Here is a 17,103-nt window from a genome sequence, read left to right as displayed (position 1 = left end):
AAGGAGAAGACTTTGTGAAAAGGGAATAACAGAGCACCCAAGTGGTGTGTTTTTAAAAAAAAAATGTTTTTTAATTCAAGAAATACTGGAAGTACTTTCTGTAATATTGAAATCTTTCACTGCATATGTAGTCATAATTGTATTTCTGAAGGCCATTGTCGGCTTGCAGCAGACAGCAACATTATAGAGCAATGGTCGGCAACCACCGGGTCGTGGAACTGTAAACGGGCCGTGGGTAGTTTGGTACTAGGCCGCACAAAAAAAAGGAGTAAGTTACATTTTTTCCAGGCTTAGGGAATAACAATATATGTTATGGTGTTACATAATTGGGATTCAAAATAATTTTTAATTGCATTCCGTTAAAATTACAGGAAAAAGACGTAATCAAATTAAGGTATATTTACAGTATGTTGCACACTTCTGGGGACAATGATGAAGTCGAGTGTGCGTTAGATTGAACTCATTATATTCTTTTCCTTGTTCGCATTATTTGGACATTTTGTTGCTGCTAAGTCTTATACAACATTTTTCATCAGGCACACTTGTTGCAGTGCACTTACAACTTAGGTCTCCAAATACTCACTACCTTCTAAAAAATTTTGCCAATTTATCTTGACATTCTTTTATTTCCAATTTTTTTCTTTTAAAAGTGTTTATTACGTGTTCATCCTGGAGCATATGTCTTATTTAATTGTAAACAATGTTCACTACGTTGTTATCAATGATAAGGAAAGGAGGATTTGTAAAATGTATTTAATAGGGAAGATAAAGGGGTAGGAAAAATAAGCATCTGCTTCTGACTACCCCTTTTCGAACATGTTATGTGACATTATTTAGTTGACTCATTGTTTTTGTCCTGTTTTTATTTTAATGTTCGAAATAAAAGTTTTCATTTATTCATTCATTCATAATAAAGATAAATCTAACTCAGTGTTTTAATCCTCACATCAAGTTACCGTAATCATTTAGGTAATTATGATTATCGATATATTTGAATGTAGTTTTTTCCCTTTTTTAAATGTATACATTTATTTAGTTTCTATACAGTCTCTACATTATTCCAAGATGTGTTTTTATATATTGTTGGGAGGGAGGTCTTGAGTCCCATCAAACTACCTGCAGGATACAATCTGGACAAAGGTCTGGTGTTTTTCCACTGACTTAGTTTTGTCATAGTCGTTTTGGTTTATAAATGTCAGCCATTTTGCAAGCCCACTCGCGAAACCATCAATGCACTGTTCTATACTTATAAGCCCAGAATATTTTCTTTTTTTCTGTTGTTATTGTTTTTATTGTAATGAAAAAAAGGCATTGGAACTGCTCCACTCCAGTGCTATGTCTAAGAATAGAGGAGTGTTTGTTGTCATTGATAACAACGTAGTGCCGACTGTTTATAACGAGATTAGACATGGCACTCCAGGATAAACATGTAATAAAGACCAAAAAGAGAAAAAATAGATTAAAGAATAATAAATAATTAAATATTTACAAAGTAGTGCCTGGAGACTTGCCTAAGTTGTAAGTTCAGCACAATGGATGGTGGGGTTTTGGGGTTTTTAAGGGTTATTGATCTATCTTCGTTATTCATTATCCATTATCCGTTATCGGTCAGTTCATTATATGCTACAAAGCCTAGGAGCCGGGACACTTACTCTCAGCCAAAAGGCTAAGCTAAGGTCCTAGCCCTAAAGCCTTGTTGCGATCATTGCGAATGCACCGTTCCCGGAGGTACTGCAATACCGGGCCGATGCGTGGAGTGGACAGAGCAAGCTCTTATTCCATCTCCGGAATGCAAAAATCAAAGATCATGGCAAAAGGCCAAGCTAAGGACCAAGCATCAAAGCTGCTCATGCTTTGTTGTTTAAAGTAATCAACAGCCATGCATCATTCTCGGCAGTATTGTAATACTAAGCTTGCTATAAAATCAAGCAGCAAACCGTTTTTTTTTTTTTTAAATACAACCGGCAATATATTTTTTAACAGTGTGGCACGCTTGTTTAGGGTGGTGGTGTCCCTGAGGCTGGTAACCCTTGAAAAAGTCTAAATTTACATTTCCTCATCAGATGCTGCCTGGTATGTTTGAATTTGCTCGGCTGTGAGAGACGGTTTGGTTTCCTTGAGAGACAACAGGAAATGTGTGTGTGTGATACTAGACGCGTCCAGGTTTTCTTCCAACGCTAGCAGAGCAGCCTGAGAAACAAAAACAGTTTGTTTTTTTCCCTGGAGAAGGTTTTGCATAAACTGAGATTTGAGTGATGAAATGGTTCCTGTTACCTCTTTGCAAAGATTTTCGATATCTGCTCCAGAATGAAACTCTGTCTTGGCAGCCAGTTCCTCCAACCTCACATCAGCAGCCACAGGCATTGACTTGGTGCAAAGCTTCAAGATGGCAAGGCGAGCCTAAAACAGACATCATTTCAGGGTTCGTACGCATTGTTCATGGTCAGGTTCAAGCACTTTATGAAGACTTTCAAAGCCACTTTTCCAATTTCTCCATGACCATTAAAATGAAAAAGCCGTAGTGAATCTATCCATAGCCTTGTTGCTGAGGTCGTTGAACTCTGCCAGTAGGAAAATGAACCAGAAAAGCTGACAAATCCCAAGCCAGACATTAAACCAGCAGCTATCATTCACTAAATAGGGGCATACAAAATGAAACTGGGTTTGTGTGCCCCATTTCATTAGTCTGTTTGGTCTATTTTGTACATAATTTTAACTGCTCTGCTTCTGACCAACAGCACCAAACAACGTCAAACCGACTGACTCATGCCGGACTTCTTGTAAATTGCAATAGCAAAGCGAAGCCACCAGAGAGCAGTGTCGGCGTCTTTTTCAAGCACAGGATTAAGTCAAGTCATGTTTATTTGTGACACCCTTAATCACAAGGAGTCTCAAAGGGCTGCACGGACCAAAGCTTATTGCAAACCACAGATTATTATTACACCATCCCTTGATCTAAAACCTACATGAGGGCAAGGAAAAACTCAAAAATCTCAACATGAGGAAAATGAAGAACCCCTGAGAAGGGACTGCACATTTTCTCTCTCTTTATTTTTCTACTTCTATTTCTTTCTCTTCATTTTCTGTTTTTTCCTCCACTTTATCTCTTATTCTTTTCTCTTTCTTTTTCTCCCCCTTTTCTTTATTTTTTTCCTGTCCCTCATTTTTGCTTCTCTTTTGCTCTCTCACTCTTTCATTCTCTCTTTTTCCCTACGCCCCTTTGTAATAATGTCCCCACTTCCAATGGATTTTCTAATACAGTAATCGCTTGCTTATAGCAGGGATTAGGTTCCAAAATGAAACTGGCAACAATTTAAGCATTTACAAGCACTTCAACCAAAATCCTAACGTTTTTCAATATATGAAAACACAATATTAATATTTAAGCATTTTACAAGAATTTCAAGCACTCGTACAAACTATGTATACATACAGTAATCCCTCGTTTTTCACAGGGGTTGCATTCCAAAATGTTCCGCAACAGTCAAAAACAAAGTAGAAACTTTAATTTATTCATTGCTCAAGAACAAACCAATTTACAGGCTCAAGTATTGGCTTAACAAATAAACTGTATTGTATTTTATATTTTTGTTAAACAAATACCTTCCGCATTCTCAAATAATAATCTCAAAAATAATCTTGCCGTTGTATTATATTATTATATTAGAGCACTACTGTATGGATTAAGGACACGATACACTTTACATTATACTTTGCCGCCATCAGGTGGACTTGATGGAAAACTGCATTCACTTGTAGGTTCTGTCCTACAGAAAATATATTTATTTTTCTATTATCAAACATATTTGAAAAAGAACCAGGGAGCCCGAAGACCCGCATGTGGCTCCAGAGCAACTTTAGCAGGTGGAGAAGTCCAACATTTGTTGGCAATAGAAAGTGTCCTTCTCTGCCTTTTGCTACTCTCGTGGATCCAGTGAGTGTTTTTTTGGCGTGATGGCTGTTAGCGAGTACGTAACGAAGATTCGTCAAGCATTTTACGTATGAGTACATGCAATGTAACTGACACGCAGACAGACAAGCAAATAGAGGCAACTGTTAAGCAACTCAGAATTCAGAACACAATGCACGATGAAAATCCCCAAAGAAGCAAAATCATGATAAGTAAACTGTGATTCAGCATGGGATTACTGTATAAAAACACTAATGTATGAAAAAGCCCTTACTTTTTAACTTGCAACTAAACAAAAAAAAATCAACAAAATCTCACTCTAGGTTGGATTTTTCAAAATAGAATAATAAATGAATCATATAAAAATATAAGAAATATAAATAATAATAGGGACTCCGACAAATAAGTTCAAACAATTTTCGTCGAGCAGAAGAAAACTGACCTTCTCATCTGGTGGTGGTACGTAGAGAATGTGGTCCAATCGGCCAGGCCTCAGGAGGGCGCTGTCCAAACAGTCGGGCCTGTTTGTGGCTGCTACCACCATCACGTCTTTATTGCACACTTCCTGGGCGTCCATCTGTCAGAGTAAAAACCTATTTGAAAATTTTGCTCGTTTCTCTCTTCTTTTTTTTCTCTTACTCACTTTCTCTTTCACCCTCATTTTTTCATAATCTGTTTTTCTCTCATTGTTTTTTTTCTTTCTCTCTTCCTCTCTCTCAATTTCTCTCTCACTTACGTTCTAATCCGGCCTCCGGAAGAGTGCTTTTTCTACTATGTAGCCCCTGAGGGAAAGTTAGTTTGACACTCCTGACCTTAAAATTCTTTATTTAAGGGAAGGATAATTAAATCTGGATAGGTTGCAAAATATAACAATAAATTTGTCCCTTTCAAACCATCATCATGATCCATCTGTCATCATCAGAATATACTGTTTCAAGAATATCCCCAATAAATTAGAACCCAGCAGCTTGATCAGTACCATGGCTAAAATTAAATGTGTTTTTTTTAAAGCCTGATTCTACAGAAAAATCCTGGTAAAACAACGCATTGTAGTATCAGTGTGGTCGTGTGTATTCTCACCTGTTCTGTAATGTGATTTTCCTCTGCTCCCTCCACCTGGAGGATCTTCTGATTCCCCCTTCTTTCCAATATCTTCAGGCCGACACCGTCCATCTCGTTAAGGAGCACGGACAAGAGTCGGGTTTGAACACTGTTCGCCGCCTGACCGTTGCACCGTGACCCTATCACTGAGTCTATCTCGTCCAGGAAAAGGATGCAAGGGGCGCAGGCCCGTGCTTGTCGAAAAAGCTGGACAGCAAATCAAAAATGAAGTGAAAGATGAACACTCCTTGCAAAAAAATACCCTATTTCCCACACCACAAGGCGCAACAGATTACAGGATAAGGCTCACCGCATATACATTTCATACATAAGGCGCACTTGACTATAAAGCCCATCAAATTGGGAGTACAGACGCTCCCCTACTTACGAACATTCGATTTACATAAAACCGTTGATACCAACATTTTTTTCAAGATGTCGAAAAATATGCGGACATTGCCGTAAGTTAGATCATGTATTGTGTGCACCTTTTTCAGAGTAGAGGACATTACTGTAGTGCTTTTTTCCACCGCCACCGGTGTGTGGCGCTGTGAGCGGTCACCCAGCATCCACCCTGAAGAAGAAATCCGGCTTCTACTTCCTGGTTCATGCGTAATCATAACAACGTGTTCTGTATCGCTAGCGCGCTAAGAACTTTGATAGTTTTAATGTTTGATATCTCGTGCATCCATTCAATATGGTTGGTGTAAAGTGTAAAGAAGCGGTGAGACGTTTCTTTTGAAACGAAAGTGGAATAAAAAAGCTTGATGCGGTTGAGAAAACGTTCGGAACGCTTTTTTTATGCCACCTGTTATCACAGAGGAGGACTTCTTGAAGTGCATCTCCCAAAAGCAAGTTAAACCTCACTTTATTTATCTTTAAAAACATATTACTTTAGGGAAAAACGTAAAAGCCTTACACATACTTATGTAAACCTTAAACATATAAAATATAGCACAGAAGCAACTTGCGAACAAATTCAACTCACGAATGATCGTCCGGAACCCAACTTGTTCGTAGGTCAGGCAGCGTCTGTACAGTAAGAGCTTCCGAGTGTAAGGGGTCCTGTTGATGCGATGATTTAATATGTCCCGCTGACCAAAATCGCAAATCATCATATGCAGTAGGAATCGAACCCGAGTAGTTGTATTGAGAGTGCGGCACACTACCACAAGACCATTGTCTGTTAGAGACTTAATGGGATTAAGACTTATGCCATTATCCCTATTATGACTCACTGATCTTCCTAGTGCATTGTAATAGTTCAAACCAGGGATGTCAAACTCAGTTCGGCTTTTGGGGCCAGACTTTCTGTTTTGAGGAAGGCCATATTAGGAAGAGAATGTCAACTGCAATTTTTTAGCTTTCTTTTTTAGTATTAGGCTTTATCATTTTGTCTACTTCAGTGACATGCTCTACATATTATTATGACGAATGACAAGGGGTAAACCCATTTATTAATAAACAATGAGGAAAAAATGGCAATGAATGCGAAACTGATTTACTTTAACTGTCAAGTGAATGCTAATTTACAACTGAACCAACGTATCGTGCTATATAACTTATATATATATATATATATATATATATATACTCAACACTGCCCTACTGCAGCCAGAGAGAGCATATGGTTTACATTTATTACAAAAATCATAACTTTGCACCCATAGACTCGCTTCTTGATTTGACATACTCAGAAATGCATGGGTGGCTGGCTTATTTGCCCAATGGGCCGGATTCAGCCTGCGGGCCGTATGTTTGACATGCCTATGTTAAAAAGTTTCTCCACATCTATATTTAATATGTATTGTGTGCTTAAAAGAGCTTTTATAGTATTTTGTTGCAAAACTTTAAAATAAATTTATCGATTTAATCAATCTTTGCATCATGGTCGAGAAACAGTATCGTGATACCTTGTGCGTTAAAGCGTACCTATAATAACTATGAATATCAAATCTTGTCTGGTGTATTCCACGGTATATAAGGCGCATTTTCAAATTCCTTGCCAAATCGTGAGTTTTTAGGTGCGCCTTATAGTCCAGAAAATACGGTACATAAATCCAAAAAGGTGGTAAAGACACGGCACCTGCGACAAAGCTTTCTCAGAGTCTCCCACGAAAGGTGAATAGAGGTCAGCACCACTGACAGACAGGAAAGTACAATTGGATGCCGAGGCGGCCGCTCGGACCAATACGGTCTTGGCACAACCTGGGGGCCCGTAGAGGAGGATGCCGCTGGGCCGACACAGTCCCAGGCGGGAAAAGGCTTCGGGGTACATCATTGGCCACTCGATACTCTTTAAAGCACACGCACAAAAAAATGGAGAGCCAGAAGATAAACATCAACAAAGCCATAAATTTTGCATATTAAAATCTTGATGCCAAGTTTGAGTGAGTTAAGCAGATTTCTTTAAATAGTAGAGAGGAGGACTTATCCAGCCATATGTAAAAACAAACGTGTAAATATACAAATTCCTACAAATATATTCAAAGTAAACGAATGAATGAATTAAACTTTATTTATTTCACCAGTAGCAGGACCATCCACTGTAAAATGTCCTGATCTTTGCATTAACAAGACAACACTGGAGCTTGAGCCAGATGCCGCCAGCATCAAACCTCCCACTTGTCTGCCCTAACTACGAGTTGTGCAGTTCATGTTTGTTTTGTGTTCTAATCAAAGGTTATCTCTATGTAATTGTATCTCTATTTTATCAATTTTTTTTTCGTTTTCACCATCATCACCAGCATATTTATTCAGATAAATATGAATCTAGATCGTAATAAATATATATAAAATATAATGGTGACAGCAATATAATAACAATGTTAAACAAAAAGCAAGTCATATAATTGTTGATAATAATAACAACAACAGCAAATAATAAATAAATGTATAATCACATAAATTACTTAATACCTAAATATATGACATAAATGCAATTGATTCATTTATTGATGCAATTTGTCATTCATTCATTTTGGTATTTATTTTATTATTTATTTTGTTACAACAAATTGTTATTCAAACGAGCAAGTGGGTCAAACTGGCTGAGCTTTTTACCTATTGGTTGCACCCATCAACTGCAACAAAAGCTGTTTTGTTCATCACTTATCAACCTATAAGTGAAAATCTCCAACAGCTTGATCCGCCATCTCAATTGAATATATTAATTAACATTTTGTTGTGACAAAATATGCAAAATACACAAATAAATACACAACAAAATAATCAAAAAATAAAAACTGAAATAATTAAATACTGTATGCTTGACATCTCTGCTCCAACTAAGAGATTCATTTAATTACAAATTATGAATGAAATATTACGGATGATATTCTTGTAAAATAATACCTACTAAAAAGATGTTTACATTCTCTTCTAACCAGTTCCATAGATTTATAAGGCAGACTTTTCAATTTGGCTTCTAATTTGGTAGTGCAAAGGATGTATGTAAAGCCTTGTTCAAAATTATAAAATATTATTTTTTCACCTGTCTCAACTTCAGTTTGATGTCGTCAAGACCTCCGATCTGCTCCCAGGCCACGGGAGCGAGGTCCTTCCGGCCCAGGCTGCTGCGCAAGCAGGACGGCCGCACTGACTTAAGAGCCTCAAGGAAATGTTTCAGTTCTACCGTATGCTCCTTGGAACTCTGTATAGAAAGGTGTCGTGGAAGGGCAATGTTTAATTACGTTAAGTAACATTCTTTTCAATTGTATCAATGTTGACTTGTTCTATAAAAAAAATAACAATTTAATCAAATGTTCTTGCTATATTGCACAGCCATGCACACAAGACTTACCTTTGCGTTTTCCCTCATAGCAAGCAAAGCTGCTTCCCTGCAGAGTGCGCTGATGTCAGAGCCCACAAAACCTACAGTTTTTCGTGCAAGCTCTGTCAAATCCATGCTGGGGCACAATGGCATCTTTTCACATAGTACATAAAAGATAGCCGCTCTCTGGTACAAGGTAGGCGGTCCAATAATAACCTAAAATACAACATTACCTAATGTGATTTTGATGAACACATCAAATAATATTTTTATTTTTTTTTTACTTCTCTGTCAAATCTTCCAGGCCTTCGCAGGGCCGGGTCCAAGCTTTCCGGACGGTTGGTGGCGCCGACAATAAGAAAGCGATCGGATTGGTCCACTCCGTCCATCAGCGTGAGGAGCTGAGCCACGAGCCGGTTCTCTGGTGCTGATGTGCCGGTTCTTCTCGGGAAAAGAGAGTCCAGTTCATCCAAAAAGAGGACGCAAGGACCTTCCTCCGCTGTAGCGCGAGCTTGAGCGAAGACGCTTCGCAGCATTTCTTCACTTTCGCCCGGGCGGGAACGCACTACCTGTATTGTTTGATTCCATGAGTAAACAAAAAGATAGATAGCGGTACCCCTTTATACGAAGACCTCTAATCACGCAAATTTCGATGTTATTTTCTAACAAAAATCTTGCTCACTATACAGAATAAAATCCAATTCATGAGCATTCCCACACGTTACCCCTAGAGACCACTCACTGCCATCAGTTTGCACATGCGCCTTCCGCCATCTGGCACCTAATAACCTGTGGAGTACCTGTATTCTGTATCAAGTTCTTTTGATCTCTTTTCATAGCATCTCCCTTTTTTACCCTTAGCCATGAGTTCAGGAAAGGGGAACGGTGAGGTGTTTGAAAAGAAAAAGAGGATGATGATGATGACAATTGAAACCAAGCAACAACAAAAAAATAATAATAGAAAAAACAAGCGCTGTTTTCGTGTGAGTGACCAAGCCAAGTAGAAGCAGCGAGTGCAGATCACAAAGCAGAGGAAGAATTTATGCAGTGCTTCGCTGCAATAGTTTCAGAGGGAGGTTATATTCCTGCTGAAAAGAATACAGCAAAGAGAACAACCAACCAGAATAACCGGCACCTACAAAAGAGATTAGTAAGGTGCTGGCTTAGTGGGAGGAAATTGCTGCTTTTGTTGGGGGGAGAAAAAAAAAAAAAAAAAAAAACATCTAGAAAGTGTAGCAACTGGACATTTGACAGCTTTCTTTAATGAGGCTTGCCTTATTCATTTCCGTATCATTTTGAAGGAAAAGGTAGAAACAAACCTCCTTGGATAAGTTCATTTTCTAAAGACCTGTAGCAGGTGATAGGGTAGTGAGTGCAATTTTAAGGGCAAAAGAAAGTGCTGAATGAAAATAAACAGGCAAAAAAAAAAGATGTGCTCTACATTTTTTGATGTTCATTTTCATTTAAAGTTACAGTAAGTTTAATTTTAAGTGTACAGTAAGTACTTACGTCAAAAGTCGTGCAACATTCTTCCTCCCACATTCCTCTCCTACTCCCACACCTCAGCCCTATGCGAACTTTCGTTAAAGCGACTGGAGTCCCTCCATGTTAAATGCTCATAATAAACTTGCACTTTATTTCTTTAATATTAAATTATTTTCCCTGTTTCTGTTTGTTTGTACTATACTGTTCGAATGTATTTTGGTGATCAGGAAGATGTGCTTTTATAGCCATCTTGGGTTCACTTTCATCCTTTTGAGAGGTGGTGAAAGGTCTAATTAGTTTAAAATTATTTCATATTGGGCAAATTCACTCATTACACGAGCAAATGGATTCTGAAACAAATTGAGCTTGTATGTGGAGGTACCACTATAGGTGGATACTGTGTACATGGCTTAAAAGACATTTACCTCAGGGCCTCTGACCACCACAAGGCTTGCTCCCACTTCACCGACCACTTTCCGAACCAGCTGTGTCTTTCCAACACCGGGGGGTCCAACTAGCAGCACACCTCGAGGGCACGACACCCCAAGAGAACCCAGGGTGTCCGGATAGATCAGCGGGAGCTGCAGAATCTCTTTTAGTGATGCGCTCACCTACGGTGAATTGATTAGGGATTTTACTTTGTTGACTGTTAAAATGAGGCGTTTTTTTTTTAATCCATGCACGCTGACCTCCTCCAAGCCCCCAAGAGGCACAGTGATCTGCCCCTGCAGATGGCTCATGAAGTGCTTGAGCGTTTGGATGTCAACAATCTCCACACCGGTTTTGGAAGTAACAAACCCGGCAGTGTTAGAATCCGGATTGATGTTTCTAACAACAACATATCGAATGTCAGTATTGAAATCCTCCAGGTTAATGACATGCTCCATGTGCACAAAGACACCTTTTAGCATGTCTTTCACAAGTTCGTGAACAAAACGAGGAGGGTTTTTTCTTTTGAAGTCAACACTTTGAACGACCACGCTGATCCTCAATGCTTTCAGTTTGGGACACGGCAGCGGTGTTACTTTCTCGGGATTCAGAGTGAGGCGTGAAGGGGGGTTTCTGACGAGATATGGAGAGCAGCATTTGGTGTCCAACTGCAGGAAGCCCTCTGCCAGGTCGTGCCTGGGCCACGCTGTGCACAGGCAGCTCCCCCCCAGAAAGGACACAAGCACCGGGGCGCCCACACTCAAGTCCAGCGCTGACATCAAACCAAGACCTAACCTGCATCTCTGCGAGCCCCGGTCTATTGGTTCGACTGACAACACCTTCAGGGATGCCATCATCAAGTGAGTATAGCTTTTATGTCCCGTTTTACGACATTAAAATCCACACATCGACACGTGTCAGGAACCGGTCCTCGGGGGTCGCAGTACACAGTGCAATCGCATTGACAAGATCAACCACGTCATGCAGAGCTTGCTAATGAATCGAATGTTTATAAACAAGGAAAACCTTTGAACTATTCAGTATTTTGACTACTCGGGTTTTACATTTGACATGGACGGGCTATACATGACGTTCCGGCGTCATATATTCTATTATATATATGCTACAGATTAAAAGTCGCAACTAACTATATAGAACAGAATCCCGCTTTATACAATAAACTCGTATATTTGGTGTTCTTCGTTACTACGAGCGGAAAGGTAATGTTTACAAAATCCATGTGGCAAGAAAACTAGTATGTAAGCGACATCCGCTTCCGGTATGTTACTTCCGTCCTGTGACCAAAACAATAAAACTACTGAATGACATACAGTATCTTCATACCTGTCAAGCTCCAGGGCTCCATGCCCTTACAAACTGTCGTATATTCCCTTACAAGATACAAAATAATCTTACACCATATTTTTTTCAAACGTGTTTATTTATGTAGTTTAACATGTTATGTTGTACATGTGTTTCGTTTTATCATTCTGTACATATTCTTAATATATGATGAAATTAATTACAAGTGTTGCTTAATTACAACAGAGTTCTCTATTGTATGCCACAACTGCCCCAAAGTTATTCAAGAATTCAGTGACAATGACATCTGGTAGACAACTCAAGCCATTGCAACATTGCTGAAGCGCTTGCACAGTTTCATTCTTTGCCACGGAATGATGCAATGGGAAATCCCCAGGCGGCAGACGCATGCGCACGGTAGCATCAAACCGCTCGCTTCGTTTGCAACGAAAAAAAGCTATACAGAGATAGAGGCTACCGCGGCGAACTCGTTTGACTTGATTGATTTGCAGTTTCGTGATAGTCGGCGTATACCGCATGGTACCCATAATTGATAAATTTGCGTTTTTCTGTACAGATTTTCTTTTACTTCGTACACGTCTTAAAATGCATAATAAACGTACTTTGTACGGCAAAAACGTACAGGTTGACAGGTATGTATCTTTATAAAATATTTCAAATTCAATGTTGAAAAAAAACTTCATTATAATAACCTATATTTAAGAAAATAGGAGGAAATACCTTTATTTCTTCGCATAACCAACTAAAATCTATTTGTGTAGAGTTTTAAAATCACTATCTAAGTACTGCGTCTTTAAATCATTTATTTGTCAGATGTAACGTTCGAACTGAGATTGAACAATAATGGTAGTCGATACAGGAAATTTTAGTATCAATCCACTCCAAGTAAATACATGGTCATTTAGTTTGATACCGATCCAATACATTCACTTTTTGATTGAAAATGTCATGATCATTAAATAATCAAACCCTTCCCCAGAGATGGTCTTTACTTAAGTAAACGCTGCACAAAGATTTTAGACTCTAAAATGTTCTATTTTTATTGAATAACTACAATTCAAAGTTTAACAGTATAAAAGATAAAATATTTTCATTACAATTGTTTTAGAACAAAAACCAAGAGAGTCAAACAAAAAAAGCAATAAAACGAAAATACAACTGCAACAATGTAAACATGTCAACTATACCTTCTATTGCACAACATTTTCTTAAATGACGTTAAAAAGTGCAAATAGTACCCACAATACAGTCCAAAACATTTAACAGTAGAAAAAAATTTAAATACTACAACAACTGTTATAGAGCAAAAGTCAAGAGAGTCAAAAAATGGCAGCAATGTAATGAACAAGCCCTTTTGGCAGTGTTGGCATAGTGACAACGGATTTACAGGTTTTTGTTCAGGAACAGGAACATGTTTACATTTTTTTACATCTGTTTGTGGCTATCAGTAGGGTGAACTTTTTTCACATCTTAATGTAAACTTGCCACAGTAGCAAACGACTTTACCACCCAAATAGATGTAAGATCTTGGGCTCTACCAGTTTTATATTTTTTCTTTGTGTACAATCTGCTCAGCATGCACTTGCAATTTAGATGACTGCTTTTTACTTTAACTTGAGCCATACGTTTTTAAAGTAACACTACTTTTACCTGGGTAACACAGTTTGACGCCAAAATGCGCACTTCGGTGCCGAAGATATATTATTTAGTTAACTCTCGCCTAAACAACATGCTTACCAAGCTATCAGTATAACTCCAAATCACTAAATCAAAATAAATTGTCATCCTCGGTGTCACGGTAGAAGATGCACCGCTTCCTCTTTCCACCTCCCACACGTCAGACATCATTTCCGCTTAACGCCAATTTCTTACTAGCTTTACAAACTTTCAGCTTTTCGGCCAAATATTTCACCATTTGCATCTGCAGAGTATGAGTTTCTTTTCTGCGCCATTTCGTGCAGTTTCATTTCACTGCACTTTGCCAAAATGCGCACTTCAGCGCAGGAATGTTTATTTTGGCGCTGCACTTTAAAGTGCACACTTGATTTGAGGGATTTCAGTCAAACTGATGCCGCATACTTCAGCTAAAACACACACTTTGGCACCAAAGTAGACACTGGGCTGAAGTAAAGCTCAATCAAGTTGATCAATTGGGTTAGGGCAGGTTTGGGCTAACATACCTGTGGGGCTGGTCTGGCAGGATTTTTTTAGGCTAGATCTTACCTCTAAACCCTAATGACACATGGTATTGTCCTTTTCTGTTGTTAAAATCTAATGAAAAAGTCAACATTGCGCTGCGCTTTCTGTTCCTGCTTGATTTTTAACTTTTGGGTTGGGTGGACTTATACGGCACTCTCTTCAGCCTGGCAGGCAAGATTCAGCTAGCTTATTGGGAGAGGTGCTAAGATTGTGCACCACTAGTCCTCAGTAGGGTCGCGGTGGTGCTGGACCCCATCCCAGCTGTCTTCGGGCAATGGGCAGGGGACACCCTGAACCGGTTGCCAGCCAGTCACAGGGCACACGGAGACAGACAACTCACTCGCTCATTCATACCTAGGGACAATTTGGACCGGCCAATTAACCTGACAAGCATGTTTTTGGAAAGTGGGAGGAAATCGGAGTTCCCGGAGGAAACCCACGGGGAGAACATGCAAACTCCACAAAGGAAGGTTTCGATCTCATGACCTCAGAACTGTGCCGCACATGCGCTAACCACTGCGCTGCCCTTTGGGGCCCCCTAGTACTTGTTAATTTGCATACCTACTAAAACTGATTCCATGTTCTACTCCAGGGGTGGGCAACTATTTGGTGTCAGGGGCTGCATGTGACATGTTACAGTTCTTTTTAAATAGATTAGTTTCATCAAATCTGTTTTGAAACGACCACAGTTAGAGCAAAAGAGTATATTCGGTCCCTGTTTTAAGCACACTATTTGTTATTTAGTTTCGTATTAATGTAGGGTTTTATTTTTGTTTGTTTTTTTTAGTATTTCTGAAGTCAGATTTTTATTGAAGTTCTGTAATTTTTTGTAGTGTTACTGTAGTTTTATTTTTGTACTATTTTTGTAGTATTTCTGAAGTAATTTTATGTCGGATTTCCAAAGTAGTCTTGTATGCTAAATGTTTTCATACAGCACTTTGAGTGGCATTTTTTTGCCTGAAAAGTGTTTTACAAATACATTTGATTTGATTTAATTTGGTATTCACTACACAGGTTCTCTTGCTTTTGTCTGGGTTTTGTCTAATTCCAAATCTTTAATTCGATTCTCCGGCAGCACTTAAGTGGCGTCTGCAACGTGCTTACTGCTTAGCTCTTCTGCTCCCAGGGTGGTCATGAGTACTGGTCACATGGTTAGCTATTTATCCATAAATAGTCCTGTGGTGTCCAGACAGTGGAAGGTCGTTTTATAGTTCGTAGGCGTGTGAGTGCGCGTCTGCAGGCATGCAGCAGGAAGGTTCTTAGGTCGAGTGTGGACAATTGTAGGTTATATCTCCTGAGACAAAACTGAATTGTTGACACCAGTGGAAATCCAAAATAAGGCAAGTCTGGCAATACGAAAGAAGACCTACTTTAGTTTGTGCTAGAATCAATGCAACCCAACCTGATTGTCACTCAGTGAAATGTTTTTAGGACCAGATTTTCAATTTGTGTCCATTTCTTCCCTTTGTAAATCCTGCATAGATGTAATGCTTATAATTTCAGCAGGGAAATTTATATTTTTGTTTGGTTTTCCCAATACAAGTCATACTCTTTATTATACTGCATGCAGTATAAAAGTATGTTTAAGGGACTGTGTGTATTAGTTGAACACTAGATGTTGCTATATTTTGCCGGGCAACTAAACGAGTGCTAAAAATCAGTGGCGGGCCATGCATTTTACACCTAGTCCTCCAGCTCCAGTCTGAATTAGTGATGTGTCATCTGCAAATCTTGTAAGTTACATTTCCAATTTGACTTTGGAGGACTCAGGTGAAGGACAGGTGATCTCGGCCGACCCCAACCTCTGTCGCATGCCCGGTTCTCTTGGTCCTCTGCCGCCTAGTTCAGTCTGCTCAAGGAGCGGACAACATAATCTGCGCGAGAAGGGAAAGGGGCGGGAGTACACGTAAAGCCTTTATAACAAAAATCTAAGTTAAAAAAGACTGCATAAACAGAGACAAAAAAGAACAATGTCGGGTAGATAATAAAAAAAGTAAGCAAAGGAGAAGTTTGGCCCGACCCGAACATAACAGTTGACCTTAATAGGCCCGACTTGGCCCGAAATTCTGATCTGTTGGGGCTTAATCCCGGTCTTAAACTCTTACATTTTGTGCGAAAGTGGCAAAGAAAAACTTTTCTTGATTACAAAAGGCTTGTTTGCTTCAGGGTTTTCCGACCTTTTGCAATTAGATTAACACAACAATATATTTCCGTGTGCAGTTCAGTCTCTTCAAGTTTATCGGCTGTTGGCGGAATCGCCCTGGTGGATTACTGCCTCCCAGCCAGTTGTAGTTTGTGAAACCGGTGACGTTTCCCAATGCTTGCTTGCAGGCACTCAGACACCAACTCAGAATCAAATAGGCTAAACCAACAACTTTCTCAAGGACTGATCTTAAGACTAATGCTGTCATGATTGCCCATCGCCCTCACCTGTGCCCGCTCGTTTGGCGCCAGCTGCTGCTTGTTGCCTGATTGGTTCCCCTCCTATTTAAACTCAGTGCTCTCATTCACACCTTGTGAGTTCGTCAACAAACTTCTGCACTTGGAAGGCAAGCATTTTGACTCTGGCTCCAGTTCTGTTCCCGAACCATCCTGTATCCTGTATCGGTCCCGTCTGTCCTGTATCCTGTATCCTGTATCGATCCCTGATTCAAGCCCCGTTGTTCTGTATCCGGTATCAATCTGTCTGTCCCTTCCTGTCCGGTATCCTGCTCGTTATCGATCCCGTCTGTCCCGTGACCCGTATCCTGTATCTTGTATCGACCCCTGATCCAAGCCCCGTTTTCCTGTATCGATCCCGTCTGTCCCGTCTTGTCAGGTACCCTGCTCGTTATCGATCTTGTCTGTCCCGTATCCTGTATCCTGTATCGATCCCTGATCCAAG

The 17,103-nt window shown here is 39.6% G+C and overlaps 2 protein-coding genes and 1 pseudogene across 5 annotated transcripts in view; 1 reads left to right on the top strand and 2 right to left on the bottom strand.

Annotated features, from left to right (window-relative positions):
- Window positions 1-42: 42 nt before the first annotated feature.
- afg2b (AAA ATPase AFG2B) lies at window positions 43-11,961 on the bottom strand. Its single transcript, XM_088334341.1, has 10 exons — window positions 10,958-11,961; window positions 10,694-10,879; window positions 9,068-9,352; window positions 8,814-8,999; window positions 8,505-8,663; window positions 7,098-7,307; window positions 4,991-5,218; window positions 4,353-4,487; window positions 2,275-2,400; window positions 43-2,190 (listed from the first exon to the last, which is right to left on the bottom strand). Exons 1-10 carry the CDS (start codon window positions 11,552-11,554, stop codon window positions 2,047-2,049), a joined length of 2,256 nt encoding a protein of 751 aa, XP_088190467.1. The 5' UTR covers window positions 11,555-11,961; the 3' UTR covers window positions 43-2,046.
- LOC148367427 (U2 spliceosomal RNA) lies at window positions 1,707-1,827 on the bottom strand (annotated as a pseudogene).
- nnt2 (nicotinamide nucleotide transhydrogenase 2) overlaps window positions 11,438-17,103 on the top strand; it is a 35,542-nt gene continuing 29,876 nt past the window's right edge. For 2 of the 4 annotated variants that reach the window (XM_088334337.1, XM_088334335.1), the window contains exon 1: window positions 15,413-15,559. The gene's annotated coding sequence lies outside the window, so the exon portion shown is untranslated. Of the gene's footprint in view, window positions 11,558-15,412; window positions 15,564-17,103 lie in introns of those variants that run through there. The other 2 variants (XM_088334339.1, XM_088334338.1) reach the window with 2 other exon arrangements.

Source organism: Urocampus carinirostris, chromosome 4 (genome assembly GCF_059441175.1).
Source record: "Urocampus carinirostris isolate Australia breed hairy pipefish chromosome 4, RoL_Ucar_1.0, whole genome shotgun sequence".
Classification (NCBI taxonomy): domain Eukaryota; kingdom Metazoa; phylum Chordata; class Actinopteri; order Syngnathiformes; family Syngnathidae; genus Urocampus; species Urocampus carinirostris.
Note: the sequence above shows the minus strand (reverse complement) of the source record. Positions and strands in the feature narration are given on the sequence as shown.

What these genes read in the sequence shown, in the direction of transcription:
- afg2b (XM_088334341.1), bottom strand. Translation starts at nt 11,554, where the DNA reads ATGATGGCATCCCTGAAGGTGTTGTCAGTCGAACCAATAGACCGGGGC. An exon ending in CTGAGAAAGCTTTGTCGCAG is followed by an intron (nt 5,219 to 7,097) that starts GTGCCGTGTCTT and finishes TTTGCTGTCCAG; the next exon opens with CTTTTTCGACAAGCACGGGC. An exon ending in TACCACCACCAGATGAGAAG is followed by an intron (nt 2,401 to 4,352) that starts GTCAGTTTTCTT and finishes TGTCTGTTTTAG; the next exon opens with GCTCGCCTTGCCATCTTGAA.